Here is a 16,232-nt window from a genome sequence, read left to right as displayed (position 1 = left end):
TGTCTAGACCATTTAATTAGGAAAGGATAGTCTTTTTAACAAATGATACTGGGAAAACTGTATATCCACATGCAAAAGAATGAAGTTGGACCCTTATTTAACACCATATACAAAAATTAATGCAAAAGGGATCAAAAATCTAAAACTACAAAACTCTTAAAAGAAAACATAGGACAAAAGCTTCATGACATTGAATTTAGCAACGATTTCTTGGATATGATACCAAAGGCACAGGCATCAAAAGAAAAAATAAACAAATTGGATTTCATTAAATTAAAAAGCTTTGTATATAAAAGATACTATCAATAGAGTAAAAAGGCAACCCAGAGAATGGGAGAAAATATTTGGATATATCTATAATGGGCATAAGAGATTAATATCCAAAATATATAAAGAATTCCTGAAACTCAGAAACAAAAACCAACCAACTTAATTCAAGAACAGGCAAAGGATCTAAATAGACTTTTCAACAAAGAAGATATACAATGGCTAATAAGCACATGAAAAGATGCTCAACTTCACTAATCCTTAGGGAAATGCACATCCAAACTATAATGAGATATCACCTCACAACCCTTCGGATGGCTACTACCAAAATACTCCCAGAAAATAACAAGTGTTGGTGAGAATATAGAGAAATTGGAATCCTTGTACACTACGGAAAAGTAAAAATGGTATAACCACTGTAGAAAAACAGTATGGTAGCAATTCTTCAAAAAATTAAAAATAGAAATACCATATTATCAAGCAATATCGCTTCTGAGTATATACTCAAAAGAACTGAAAGCAGGAACTTGAGCAGGTATCTGTACACCTGTGTTCACAGCAGCATTATTCACAATAGCTAATGCATGGAAGCAACCCAAGCATCCACCAAAGGATGAATGAATAAGCAAAATGTATTTCATATATATTTTATATATATGTATTTTATATATATATATACAAGGAAACATAATGCAGCCTTAAAAAAGTAAGGAAATTCTGACATATGCTACAACATGGATGAACCTTAAGAACACTGCTAAGTGGAAGAAGGCAGTCACAGAAAGACAAATCCTATATGATTCCTCTTCTTTTAATTAATTAACTAGTTAATTAATTTTGTAAGATAACTTTCTTTTTAAGATTTTATTTATTTATTCATGAGAGACACAGAGAGAAAGAGAGAGAGGCAAAGACACAGGCAGAGGGAGAAGCAGGCTCCCTGCAGGGAGCCTGACGTGAGACTCGATCCTGGGACTCCAGGATCACACCAGGCGCCAAACCGCTGAGCCACCCAGGGATGCCCTGTATGATTACTCTTAAATGAGACAGGGTGATCAAAATCATAAAGAGAAAGTAGAATGGTGATTGCCAGGGGCTGGGGAGAGCAGGGAATGCGAAGTTGCTATTTAATGGTTACAGAGTTTTAGTTGTACAAGATGAAAAGAGTTATGAAGATAGATGGTGGTGACGGTTATAGATCATGAATGTACTTAATACACTGAACTATATACTTAAAAATGTACAAGAATGCAAATTTTATATCTTTTACCACAATAAAAAAATTAGAGAAAATAAAGGTCTATCAATATGTTAGAATCGACAGAGCCAAGCCTGCCTTTTGTACTGTTACCTACAATGACAGATTTACTAGCAAAAGTTAAACAAACTGGGGCGCCTGGGTGGCTCAATCAGTTAAGTGTTTGCCTTCAGCTCAAGTCATGATCTCAGGGTTCTGGCATCAAGCCCCAAGTCGGGCTCCCTATCCAGTGGGGAGTCTGCTTCTCCCTCTCCCTCTGCCCTTTCCTTCTGCTCCTCCCACTGCTTGCATACTCTCTCTCTTGCAAATAAATAAATAAAATCTTTTTTAAAAATTAAAAAAAAAAAAAGTTAAACAAACCTCCTCTAGCCATCCAAGATGCCAAACGGAAAGAAGTCTTAAGAGAAGAAAGTGGCCTTGGCCCTAGCTGTCATGAAGAAGCAGAAGGCCAAGAAGGTAGTCAACCCTGTCTAAGAAAAACCCAAGAATTCTGGCATCAGACAAGACATCCAGCCCAAAAGGGACCTCATCCACTTCGTCAAATGGCCCCACTACATCCACCTGTAGCAGCAAAAGGCTATTTTTCTATAAATGCCTAAAAATGCCTCCCACAATTAATCAGTTCACCTAGGCCTTGGACCACCAAACAGCTACTCAACTACTTAAGTTGGCCCACAAATACACACCAGAGACAAAGCAAGAGAAGGAGAGATTGTTGACATGGGGTGAGAAGAAAGTTGTGAGCCAAGGGAATATCCCCCACTAAGAGGCTGCCTGTCCTTCAAGCTGGGCTTAATACTATCACCATCTTAGTGGAAAATAAGAAGGCTCAGCTAGTAGTGATTGCACATGATGTGGATCCCACTGAGTTGTTGTCTTCTTGCCTGCCCTGTGTTGTAAGATGGGGTTTCCTACTTCATTATCAAGGGGAAGGCCAGGTTAGGGCATCTGGTCCATGGGAAGACCAACACCACTGTCCTGCCTTCACACAGATTAACTCAGAAGACAAAGGAGCTCTGGCTAAGCTGGCAGAAGCTATCAGGACCAATTATAATGACAAATATGATGAGATCTGCTGTCACTGGAGAGGCAACATCCTAGGTCCAAACTTGGTGATTTGCATTGCTAAGACGGAAAAGACAAAGGCTAAAGAACTGACCACCAAACTGGGCTAAGTGTATACTGTTGAATTTTCTGTACATAAAAGTAGTAAGTTCTCTTTCAAAAAAATAAAACAAAAACAAAGGTTAAACAAAACATTGCATTTCAGTGTCATCTCAAAGGAGTGCAATTTAAAATTACCATGCAAGCCTCCATTAAAGCAGTGTGCATCTCATCTGTTTTGTGCTCTTGATCTGCACCAGCATCAAGTAGAAAGCGAACCATATCCAAATGGCCTTAAAAACAAAACACATAAATTTTCAAACTGTATTTCTAAGGAATTGAGTATTAATATATAAGTATTAAAATGAGGAAACATTTTCTTTCAGGTATCTATACAAATATTTATGAGAATTCATTTTTCATTCAAGAAAGGAATGACTGTTTTACAAAGTCAATCCAAAATAATAAGCAGGCTCTCATCAAGGCATCTAGGTTTTAAAGATGGAATTAGTAGAAAGCACATAACTCAAGTTAAGTAAAGCAAGAATACTTATTCTTTGATTTAATCTATATAAACTATCAAACTATCAAATCAAAACACTGAAATCAAATAGAATGCCAAGCAAAATAGGTTTGGATCATATTTTTCATAAAAGCAGCATTAAAATAATGACCATAAACTCACTGTGGCAATGAACAGGCACAGAAAACTCCATTCAAAATAATTTCAACCCTCTGGATACATTTAATATATAAAAATCCTTAATAGTCGGTAAGAAAAAGACAAACACTCCAGTAGAAAAATGGATGAAGGACATGAAATGATTATTAAAAAAGAAATGCAAATGAATACTAAACTGAAAAAAAAAATTAAACCTTCCTATTAAACAAATGAAAATTAAAATGAGACACCATTTTTTACTATCAAAATGGCAAATATTAAAAAGAATGATAATACCCAGTGTTGGTGAGGGTGTAGGGTGGGATAAAGGGCACTCTCAAACACTGCTGGTGGGAGTGCAAATTGGTTCAACCTTTCTAGAAGGCAATTTGGCAATATGTATCAAAAGCCTTAAAAATGTCCATACCCTTTGACCCAGCAATTCCACTTCCAGGAATTTATCCTAAGGAAATAATCAGAGATTAGGCAAAGATGTCTGCACAAGGATGTTATTACAGTGTTTTTAATAATAGTGAAAAACTGGGAACAATTCAAGGGTCCAACAATAGGCAATTATGGTGCATCCATTTGATGTATTTGCAGAGACTACTAGTTCCCTACTCAATATCCACTCTTTCAGTCTTCCTGAATAATAGAACTCTGATTTTATCTGAGTGGCAACACGCCTGACTACATTTCCCAGCTTCCCTTGCTACGTGTAGCTAATGAGATGTAAATAGAAGCTATGAGGCAGACGTCTAAGATTCCTTAAAGGTAGCTTACTAATTTGGAAGGCACTCCCCATTTTGCCCTTATCCTCTTCATTGTTCCTACAATATAGATTAATGGGGCTCTAGCTACCATCTTGGATTAAAGGTAATTTTGAAGATAGAAACCACTATCTAGGATATTAAGAAGGCAGAACAGAAAAACAGAATTCTGAGATCCTGATAGCAGTTGAATGGTTATACTGGCTCTAAACAACCTACCCTTGGACTTGATTTATATATATATAAAAGTTTCTCTTTTGTTTAAATCATTATTTGTTTAGGTTTCATGACACATGCAGCCATATTTACTGCTAGCTGAAATAGGGAAATACTAGGTGACCATCAAAAGTTGTGTTACAAAAATATTTGAGATGGGAAATGTTCATGATTTATTACTAAATAAAATAAGCAGACTATAAAACAGTTCAATATGGTTGTTTAGTTTAAATATATATATGTATATATGTTTGTTTATATATATGATTAAAAAACTCACTGGAAATAAGTACACTAAAATACTGCTTACATGCTTTAATCTTTAGGGGGCAACATTACATGTCATTATAAAATTTCTTTTCCTTATTTAGCTTTTCTGTGTTTTTTGAGGTTTTCTGTATCAACTATGATTATCACTATTATTTGAGTATTATTTTTGAAATAAAGGTTGGAAAAATCATATAAAACAAAAGTTATTAAATAATGGAAACTCTCTAAATCTGTACTATGAGCTTTTGTTGACTTCACAGTTACCTGAATAAATCTGAATTAAAATAATAAAAAAAACATACATTGTGAAATTATACTTTACAAAATACAGGCTAAAATGGACTTTCTATATAATCTCTTACAAATTACATAATTTGACAGCACAGGGAAAACATAAGTAATATAAAATTAATTCAAATACTCAACCCTCAAATATTTAAATTTCCAAAGTTGTTATGAAAAAATTGTAAATATTCATATATATAGAGTACCTTTATAGCATGCAAGGGTAAGAGCACTTTCTTTGAATTCATTAGAATGAGTGTTGATGCCTGCCCCATGATCCAGAAGAACTCTTGCAACTTCCACATGACCTGCACTAGCTGCTTCCATTAAGGGGGTATGTCCATTTTCATTATGATCTTCTATATTTGCACCTTCATTAAGTAGCACTTTCACAATGTCAACAAATCCTCCAGCACAGGCATAAGTTAATGCAGTATTTCCTAACAAGGGATAAAAAGATATACAGAATTATGATAAAATGGATACAACTATAACTATGTTATTTCTAGTTCTATGTTTTTTTTTTTAAGGTTTTATTTATTTATTTGACACAGAAAGAGAGAGAAGCACAAGTAGTAGGGAAGGGCAAACGGAAAGGGAGAAGTAGGCTCCCCATTGAACAGGGAGCCTAACTCAGGGCTCGATCCCAGGACCCTGAGATCATGACCTGCCTAAGCCACTGAGGTGAGCCTCAGTGCCACCTCACTGAGCCACTGATGTGAGCCACTGACTAGAGCCCCTCTAGTTCTACTTCTTCAATTTCCTTACATAAACTACTAAAAGTATCATCCCAATTTTTTTTGTTCTATTGGTTCATCATCTGAATTTTCTTACTAATGCAAAGACTTATTATAAACAGGTCAATTTATTTCTCTTCCTATTAGATTAAAGATATGTATCAGAAGGAAAATGTACCTAAAACAACAAACTGTCTTATGAATAAATCTGCATAGATAAAGGAAAGGTAAAAGAAAATCAAGAAATGAATATATACACAAGAAAATGTTGAAAATTTTTAGGCTGTACAGTACTGAAAGAAAAAGGATACAAAAAAAAGAAAGAAAAGGGAATAATTTTGAATGATACATTATAATATTTTAAATAAAAATATATTGAAAGGGATTTTTCAAGATAACAATCTTATTTGACAAGCTAATAAGGAAGATATAAATCCCTTTTAGCATAACTCCTTCAAAAGCAAAATTTCGTTAAAATGTCATTATCTGGGACACCTGGGTGGCTCAGCAGTTGAGGCGTGATCCTGGAGTTCCAGGATTGAGTCCCACATCGGGCTCCCTGCATGGAGCCTGCTTCTCCCTCTGCCTATGTCTCTGCCCATCTCTTTCTGTGTCTCTCATGAATAAATAAATAAATAAATAAATAAATAAATAAATAAATAAATAAATAAATAAAAACTTTTAAAAAAAGGTCATTATCCCTTGGTTTGCCATTATTTCTTTCTTGATTTTGTTTTGAGGTTTTTTATTTATTAGAAGGGGTAAGGGAGATGGTTTAACTATCTAATGATATAACACTGAAGACTGTTTTAGAGATTCAGCAAGAAAAGTAATATTCCAGAATCCAATGTGTTCAGAATTCAACTGCTCAACCATTTCACACATTATGCATATTACTATCATTAAAACTAAAACAAAGTGGTCAGCAAAATAGTCTACAATCCCTTCTAGGAAGTCTTGCTCATTTACATTTAATATTCACTTAAGGTATGGAACAATGATATACTTTCATGATGTACATTTTTAAAAATGATGTTGTTGCCTCACTAAAACTAATCCTACTATTAAAACTATACCTATAACTCAAGACACATGACCAAGGCTCCTCCTATCTATGTGTCTGGGAAATATAAATGACTAAAAGAATAACTCTTACTAGAATAGCTTGCATTCTGCCACAAGAATATCTTAGTAGTAGTAAAATGCATTCAGTATGCCTGACATGAAAAACCCCACAAGGTAAATACTCTCAGGTTAATCTATAATCTAAAATCAAGGCAGCTGGATTTAAATGAGATAAAGAATTATAAGACATACAATTCATAATTTTGCCTCATCATTATGGCAAATAAGAAACTTTTTCCAGCAGAAAAACTGTCAATCTTAGCCAAATAGAATCTTAGTCTTTTGAAGATATCAAATTAATTTATATTTTACTCAGAGATTCTAAACAACGCCTATGATTTTTCTGTAGATTTACAATTCATTTTCCAGTTGTAAAAATCAAATTTTTATCTCTTAGGTTATTATTAATTATATTAATTTATTTTCCTCAAATTACAACATAATTTTCTACTTACCTGTTGCTGACTGAGAGTTGACATCTGCATCATGAAGAAGTAATAATTTCACAATATCTAAATAACCTCCACTGGATGCTGCCATTAGGGGAGTTATGTCTCCTTTATTCCCTCGATCCTCAACATTAGCATGCATAGCAAGTAATACCTTTAAAACACATTACACAGAAACTGTCAATTCTTACTATTAATAGTATTTCTAGAGAATATACTGAATCTGGAAGGATATTCTTCGAGAATAGGGGTGAAAAAAATAAAAAATAATCGCTTTTGGGGAAAATATGTCAGTGCTCACCACTCATAACAGCAACCTAACGGTGCTATATTTTATGATATCATTACATATTAATCTTTAAGTAAAGTAGATAATCATATTATCCATCCTATTATAAAATGTTAACTGCTCTTGTCAAAGATTTTGTGTTACACTTGGGATTATTTAGCAAGAGAACAGCAAAACTACACTCCTAAGACAGAAACTAACTTGTGAAAACATGATTATTTTCCAATATTGCTAGAACAGACAGAAAAAAATGAGAAGAATTGAGGTAATCTGGATGAAATGACAATAAATCACTACTTTCAACTATAGCTGTGTATTATTTCTAAACACAAGTTGAAAATATTACTATTACTTCTATGTGTTTCTTATCCATTAGGAATAGTTTTAAGAAAATGGTAGAAAAATGCACCATGCCTAGTTACATGTGTAGGCAACAAAATTATTTATGTACGAGTTTCTTTTTTACCTATTGCCAAAAAGAACTTGGCCTCTAATGATAATTTCTTTGATTATCAAAATCCTTCCACAATTTCAATCAATCAAGATAAGTTGTGCTTACTTGTGCTAATTCATAATACCCTGCTGAACAAGCCAAACAGAGTAGACTTTCTCCTTCTTCTGTATGCTCATTTACACTTCTGCCTTCATCTAACAATTTACGAACAGCATTCACATCCCCATCTGAACAAGCTTCCGCCAGACTACGACTGAAAACAAAACCACCAACAATTAACCAACAAAGAAACACTCAGAATCCTATGATAATAAATTATATTAAATATACACAGAAAAGTGTTGATACAATAAAGAAAAAAATTATATGAACATTTTGTGTGTTTGCAATGCTAATTATTCATGTAAGCCAACCAAGCCAGAAAGGCAATACACTGAATATGAAAACAGCTGTCATTTTTATTTTTCAAAATGTTCTAACATACTGTCATATTAAATTTTATTTTTTATATTAAATTTTTTTTTATATTAAATTTTAAATAAAGTTTTAAAAAGTATTTGATGCACAAGTTTTTAAGCTCTACCAGTGCAATAATTCCCAAGGATATTTGGGGTATAATTCCATGGCTTAAAAATTTTATTTGATAACAGAAGGTGTAATCTATGTAAAAATTTTACTGCACGATGATTAACAAAATCAATCAATCTCAAACTTTAATGTGTGTACAAATCACCCATTTCTTGTTAAAATGCAGAATCTGATTCAGTAGTTCTAAGGTGAGGTCTGAGAGTCTGCATTTTGAACAAGATCTAAGGTTATGCTGATGCTGCTAGTCATGGGCCGTATCTCAGTAGCATGCACCTGGATTACTGCATTAACAACACATTTCACTTATTATTTACTCAAGCAGTCAGCTTACAGTTTACTACTATAATCTTTAGCCCAAGTAACTTCCTTAGAAAGAGAAATAAGATCTTACTTTGGATTTCTTACAGAATCTAGTATAGTACATGCCACAAGAATGCTCAATGAATATGAGTGAAATGCAAGACTAAAATTATGGTATCTATTTTTATATCCATGTAACATACATATATTTATATATCTACTTAAAATATAATATCCATTCTAATATCCCTTTAGCTAAAGTTTATAATCCCCTCCAAAAGATATAATTAACCAAAAGTTGCTACTTCCCCAAATTCCATTCAAGAATATATTTTACACCCAGAAGAAGTCATTATACACATACGTGTCTACTTGTCCTGCATTGTGGCTATTTTCTGCTCTCATCCGTGTCAGTGCAGCAGCAGCTTCATCTAATGCACAACTTACTGAGGATGTCAGTCTCCGGAGTACCTCAGGATCTGCAAAAGCTTTACCATCAGCAGTTGACAATTTGCCAATTCCTTCAGTGTACATCAATCAATCAGGTAGTGCAGGGGAAGAAAAAGCATAGAAGTACAAATTGTAATTACAAAAAAAAAAAATTTAAAAAAATTGTAATTACATTGCTAAACACTATTATCTAGGGCACAAACAGCATAGTTTCCATTGATAAGGCTGACAATCAGAATATAAGGTTGATATCAATTTGCCACTAATGGCAAAGGCCATCACATAACCACATCTTTACAATGCACGTAATATTAATTTGCCCTACCTAACTCCAAATGTAACTTAACATGATGCTCATTGAGGTAAATGAAGGAAAGTTCTTTCAAAATATATAGTCATACTATAAGATCTCTAGTATAAGATCATATTTTCAGTGGTAATAAAGGGGCTATTCAGCATTAATACAATAAACAATCTGACAGTTTCTCCCTTTGGTTGAAAAGCCACCTAGAACCATCCTCTAGGAAAACAGTGTAAACTAAAATAAATTCATGCTCATATTTATTATGTGCCAGATACTAGGGAGACAAAAAGACAAAAAGGACATAGCTTCTGTCCTCACAGAGCTCACAGTCTAGTAGGACTATTAGATGTGTAAGTTGCCAATAAAACGTTTTCTCTTGATTCAGTAAGGAATCAGTGACAACTGTACAGAAAATTTCACCTGGGCAGCCCAGGTGTCTCAGTGGTTTAGCGCCACCTTCAGCCCAGAGCGTGATCCTGGAGACCCGGGATCAAGTCCCACATCAGGCTCCCTGCATGGAGCCTGCTTCTCCCTCTGCCTGTGTCTCTGTCTATCTCTCATAAATAAATAAAATCTTTAAAAAAAAAAAAAAAAGAAAATTTTGCCTGATCACTGCTGAAAATAAGAGGAAAAGTCAGTAAAGTTTTGGAGAACAACAAGAAGAAAAACAAGAAGGGAAAACTTGCCCAATAAAATATAAAATGTATTATGCCATTATGTGCAAATTATAACAGTATGATACTTGCACAAAACAGATAATTATGTCAAGAATATACAACAGAGACCAAAAAAAGACCCCAGATTATTTGTAAATTCAATGTGTGATAGATGTGAAATATCAAATCAAAGGAGATGGGAGGGCTCATTTCAAAAACACTCGTCAGAAATTGGTTACCATTTAAAAATTAAGTCAGATCTCTAATTCACATCATTTATAAAAATAAATACCAGGCAGACTGAAGATTTAAATATAAAAGAAAAAAAAAAAAAACCTGAAAAGTACTATCATACTATGCAGTATTTTTCTAATGTAGATGTAAGAGATACTTTTCTAAGCATGGGACTAAATTCCAAATGCCACAAAATAAAAGATTAATACATGTGATATTGAACACTTCTAATTTCAGTAAAAATTTCTATGTAATTAAACACAGTATAAAATTAAGGCAAAATAAAAAAATAAAAATAAGATAAATTAAGGCAAAATAAAAACAGAAAAAAATCAATACCCAATAAATTTAAATAATCATTTATAGAGTATGATGCAACTTACTGTTATTAAAGGAATACAAATTATAAAACTGACAAAAAATTGATTGAGGAGTAAGGGCTTCTGAAACTGTTGATAGGAATGTATACCGGGGTACAAAGTTGGCAGGGTGGGGGCAAATCTGACAAGTTATAAAACATTTATATGTAAACATCCTTTGACACAGTAATACCACTTTCTAATAATTTGTCCTATAAAGATACCTGCACAAATAAGAAAAGCTACATATGAATATAAATTACAGCATACTTGTAATACCGGAAAATAGGAAATAATCTAAGTATCTCAATAAGGAATTGGTAAAATATATTATGGTACATCTAAGCAAGATAATATTATCTTATCCTTTAAAAGAAGGAGAAAGACAGGGGTGCCTGGGTAGCTTAGTTGGTTGAGCATCTACCTCTTGGTTTCAGTTCCAGTCATGACCTCTGGGTTGTGGGATAGAGCCCCATTCCAGTCTCTGTGCTGGGTAAGGGAACCTGTCTGACATTCTCTCTCCCTCTCTATGTGCCCTCTGTCCTCACACTCAAAAAAATAAAATAAAATAAGATAAAAATGAAGAAAGAAGGGAGATAGACATACCATATTATACAATGCTCATAATAAACTAAGAAGCCTAGTAATACCTAATATGTTCTCATAATTAAAAACACAGAGTCTAGGGGCACCTAGCTGGCTGGCTCAATTGGAAAAGTGTGACTCTGGATTTCAGGGTCATGAGTTTCAGTCCTACATTGGGTGTAGAGATTACTTTTAAACACACACACACACGTACACACAGAGTCTAAAAATTCCTCAACACAATGTTCAAAAAGCAAATGAAAATACTGAAGCACAAAAAGAAAATATTCATCCAATAGTCAGCTTGCACAGGTCTTAGAAAGGAGCACATCATTTTAAAATACATCTAACGGGGGGCCTGGGTGGCTCAATCGATTAAGTGTCTGACTGGTGATTTTGTTCAAGTCATGATCTCATGGGTTGTGAAATCAAGCCCTGCATCAGGCTCTGCGTTCAGCAGGGGGTCTGCTTGACATTCTCTCCCTCTGCCCCTTCCTAATTCATGCTCTATTTCTCTCTCTCTCTCTCTCTCTTTCTCTCTCTCCAAATAAATAGGGCATTGGGTGGCTTCGTCAGTAAAGAGTCTGCCTTTGGCTCAGGTCATGATTCCAGCATCTTGCAATGAAGTCCAGTATTGGGCTCCCTGCTAAGCAGGGTGTCTGCTTCTCCCTCTATCCTTCCTCTCTGCTTGTGATCTCTCTGTCTCTCAAATAAATAAAATCTTTAAAAAAAAAAAAGCCATTGAACTTATTAAAAATAATAAAAATTAAATTTAAAAATCTTAAAATAGGCCTAACAATTTCTTTAGACACAACATTATATCCAACCATGTATGGAGTTCAAATTGTCAAAATACACAAAATTTAAAAATTCAATAGTTTTTGACACCCCCCAGGAAGGCAGGTATCATTATTTTCAAGGATTATTTTCTTTCTATCAATATAGGTATGACAAACAAGCAATTCTAAGGTATCTTGATGATTATTTCAGACTTAATATGAATAAAAAGAGAAATCAAGGAAAGTAAAATGTTTAACGTTATCAGAAAACAGCTCTGAATGAGAATCATGAAGTGCCAGAAAAAAAAAGAAAAATGAGTTTAAAACTCTTATTTAGGGACTAAGGAGTAATACAACATGATTGAAGTGTGAGCCTATGCCAGAGAGTAAAAATGTACTACCACCAGTAAACAAAGCTTGATCTGGGAAATAAAAGGAAAGCAAGAGAAGACTTGGAGAAGAGAGATGTCTTTTCTCCACATTTCTCTCTGCTCTAAGCAAAATAATGTAAGGTTCCAAAGCAAAGCAAAAACATAACACCCCCCAAAACTAGAGGATGGTCATGGCACTGCCAATTCAGGAATCTTATACAGGATATCTCTAAATCACAAGTAGGAGACACACAGGAAACCCAGACTCTAAGGGAGGGACATTCAATGTAATTACTAATGTGACCTTTATACCTTTTTTTTTTTTTTTTTTTTTTTTTTTTTTTATTTATGATAGTCACACAGAGAGAGAGAGAGAGGCAGAGACACAGGCAGAGGGAGAAGCAGGCTCCATGCACCGGGAGCCCGATGTGGGATTCGATCCTGGGTCTCCAGGATCGCGCCCTGGGCCAAAGGCAGGCGCCAAACCGCTGCGCCACCCAGGGATCCCCCTTTATACCTTTTTTTAAAAAATTACTAGTTCTGCCTTAATTTAAATAGTCTTATTTTGTTGACTCTAATTTTAAGTTTCTATCAGTTGCAAAAAGAACACTAGGTTGCCTAAAGTCAATCTGCTACAAATTGTACCTATGCTTTTCCATAACAGGACAAAGTTAAAGGAGTAACAAGAGGATATCAAGCAAGCTCATTTTTAACATAACATCTAGGTCTTTCCAAGAATAATATAAAAGTGCTCAATTTATTTTTGCTCTTATTTGTCCTATCATTATTTGGTCAAATGTAATACTGTTTTTCTTCAATCAATATGAAATGTGCTAAAAGGCTGCTGTGATTTTTCTGAATATATATTCTTGGACACTATTTTCAAAAATAACCTATACATTCTTCTAGATCAAATTCTTACATGTAGGGCACATTAGTGGCTCAGTCAGTTAAGCAACTGCCTGCCTCTGGCTCAGGTCATGATCACATGGTCCTGGGATCAAGCCCCCACAATGGGCTCCCTTGCTCAGAGGGGAATCTGCTTTTCCCTCTCCTTGTACTCCTCCCCCCGCTTGTGTTCTCTCTTTCTCTTCCAAATAAATAAATAAATCTTTTAAAAGTTTTTTTAAACAAATTCTTACACATATTGAATATGCACATATATTTATGCTAAATAAGTAACTTAAAGGAGTATCATATAAAATGAATGTATCTCAAAAGCAATATACCGAAAAAAAGAAAAGCAATATACAAAGATTAGAAAAAATTAACTTCCTTCTTAAAACAATTTTAGCTGATAAAAGGCTTTCATTAAAGTGGAATGGAAACTCCATACAACAAATAATATGTAGATTGCATAATATAAAATAGTGATAAGTATATATTATTGAGAAAACAAGCTTATCACAGATTTTTCTCTTAAGCTACCACAGAACAAGAAGATGATATACAGCTAGGTATATTTCAGTCTAATTTAGTGTTCAATTTTTATTTAACTGTCTTCTAAGAAAAAAATAGCAATTCATAACTAAGTTACCCCTAGATAAAAGTAAACAAGTAATCACATGCAGAATACCCCAAATCAGTTAATTAAGATCAAAGATTCATAATTTGATGAACAAAATTTATCTCCCACATTTTTTTTAAAGATTTTATTTATTTATTCATGAGAAACACAGAGAGAGAAGCAGAGACATAGGCAGAGGGAGAAGCAGGCTCCCTGTTGGGAGTTTGATGCAGGACTCAATCCCAGGACCCTTGGATCACTACCTGAGCCAAAGGCAGATACTCTATCTCCCACACTTATAATGTAATTGGTAATAAGTAAGTTTTCCTTGATAACTAGCTGATTATCTAAGACTTAAAAACAATGTTGAACCCAGTAATCATCCATTGACAACTTTCAACCAAGAATTTTTAAAATAGAAAATGTGAATATTTTCTTTAGAAAATAAAAAATAGGGATCCCTGGATGGCTCAGCGGGTTAGAGCCTACCTTTGGCCCAGGGCGTGATCCTGGAGTCCTGGGATTGAGTCCCGCATCAGGCTCCCTGAATGGAGCCTGCTTCTGCTCTCTCGCTCCCTCTCTCTCTCTCTCTCTGTCTCTCTCTCTCTGTGTGTCTCTCATGAATAAATAGATAAAGTCTTTAAAATAAAATAAAATTCTTAAATAAAAATAAAAAGAAAGCCAGTATCTCCTGAAACTTTAAAAAAAAAAAAAGAAAAGAAAAAATATAATACATTGTCAGAGTTCAAATTTCATATTATGTCATATATTTTGGGGTACTCTTGTATAGCTTTACACAGATATCTAGACTTTTAAAAGAGATGAAAATAAGAAAACAAGAAAACAAAATTACCTGCTGCTTCTAGCAATGCTTCTAATCGTGCCTGTGTCTCTGGATCCACAGTGCGTAAGTCTGCTCCTTCTGCAGTACTTGATAAGAATATCTCTGATGTTGTTTTCAGTACTGGGTTATCCAGATCTTCTTGGTCCAAAATAAATGATTCGACCTGTTTTTTGAATTAAAAATGCAATATTCATGAAACTGATGTCAATATTGTTAGAATAACTGCACTTTAAGGTAGTATGATTTCTGGTTTGGAATTTATAAATTATTATAAAAACATGGGGCTGTGGGAAGGGACTTTGAGGGAGCCTCCTATCTGCTTATCTTCAGACATGACTACAATATACCTCAGACACACCAGATTCAAATTTCCTGAAGAGCATTATATCTTCTGTGCCTAGCACAGAGCTTGTAAAACAGCTTTTCTTTTCTTTTTAATTTATTTTATTTTTTATTATTTTTAAAGATTGTATTTATTTATTCATGAGAGACACAGAGAGAAGCAGAGACATAGAGGGAGAAGCAGGCTCCATGCAGGGAGCCTGATGTGGGACTCGATCCCAGGACTTCCAGATCATGCCCTGAGCCAAAGGCAGGTGCTCAACCACTGAGCCATCCCTGTTTTTGTTTTTTTAAATGTAACAAGTACATTAACATAGTCCTTGGGAAGATGTAAACAGGCCTAGATGTAAAAAGACTAGACAGCATGGGTAGGTCATTAAAGCACAGTTTTTTCTCTCTTCTAATCAATTTATTAAATTCTGATTCTTCAACGAAAATAAGACATCATACACTGGCAAATATCTGGAGCCCTATATACAAGAAAGCTTCATGAAGTTAGGACCCATACCTGTTTGTTCAATGCTCTGTTCTCTGGGCTTAAGAATACCTCATATAGGGATCCCTGGGTGGCGCAGCAGTTTGGCGCCTGCCTTTGGCCCAGGGCACGATCCTGGAGACCCGGGATCGAATCCCACGTCGGGCTCCCGGTGCATGAAGCCTGCTTCTCCCTCTGCCTGTGTCTCTGCCTCTCTCTCTCTCTCTGTGTGACTATCATGAATGAATAAAAATTAAAAAAAAAAAAAAAAAGAATACCTCATATATAGTAGGTACTGAATCTGTATTTACTGAAATGAATGAATAGCATAAGCAAAAGCAACTTATGAAAATAAACACATACTCCTCTAATTTCAAATCAACTTAATTCTTAAATGAATTTTCTTAACAAATAAAATATGTACAATCCTTCTGAAAAGCAATTTGGAAATATGTATCAAAATGCTTTAAAAGACTCATGCCCTTTAACTTAGTAATTCCATTTTAAGGATTCTTTTTTTTAAGATTTTATTTATTTATTCATGAAAGACACA

At 34.3% G+C, this 16,232-nt stretch overlaps 1 protein-coding gene and 1 pseudogene across 5 annotated transcripts in view; one reads left to right on the top strand and one right to left on the bottom strand.

Moving 5' to 3' along the window:
- Positions 1-16,232, bottom strand: part of ANKHD1 (ankyrin repeat and KH domain containing 1) — a 118,903-nt gene that overhangs the window by 78,080 nt on the left and 24,591 nt on the right. For all 5 annotated transcript variants that reach the window (XM_077897500.1, XM_077897499.1, XM_077897503.1 and 2 more), the window contains exons 2-7: positions 14,872-15,025; positions 9,138-9,294; positions 7,991-8,138; positions 7,149-7,296; positions 5,038-5,271; positions 2,828-2,922 (exon numbers count right to left, since the gene is read on the bottom strand). In XM_077897500.1, coding sequence (XP_077753626.1) covers positions 2,828-2,922; positions 5,038-5,271; positions 7,149-7,296; positions 7,991-8,138; positions 9,138-9,294; positions 14,872-15,025 — 936 coding nt within the window. The remainder of the gene's footprint in view (positions 1-2,827; positions 2,923-5,037; positions 5,272-7,148; positions 7,297-7,990; positions 8,139-9,137; positions 9,295-14,871; positions 15,026-16,232) is intronic.
- On the top strand, positions 1,904-2,700 carry LOC144313971 (large ribosomal subunit protein eL8 pseudogene; annotated as a pseudogene).

This window comes from Canis aureus, chromosome 5 (assembly GCF_053574225.1).
Source record: "Canis aureus isolate CA01 chromosome 5, VMU_Caureus_v.1.0, whole genome shotgun sequence".
NCBI lineage: Eukaryota > Metazoa > Chordata > Mammalia > Carnivora > Canidae > Canis > Canis aureus.
This window is presented reverse-complemented; position numbering and strand designations above follow the sequence as displayed.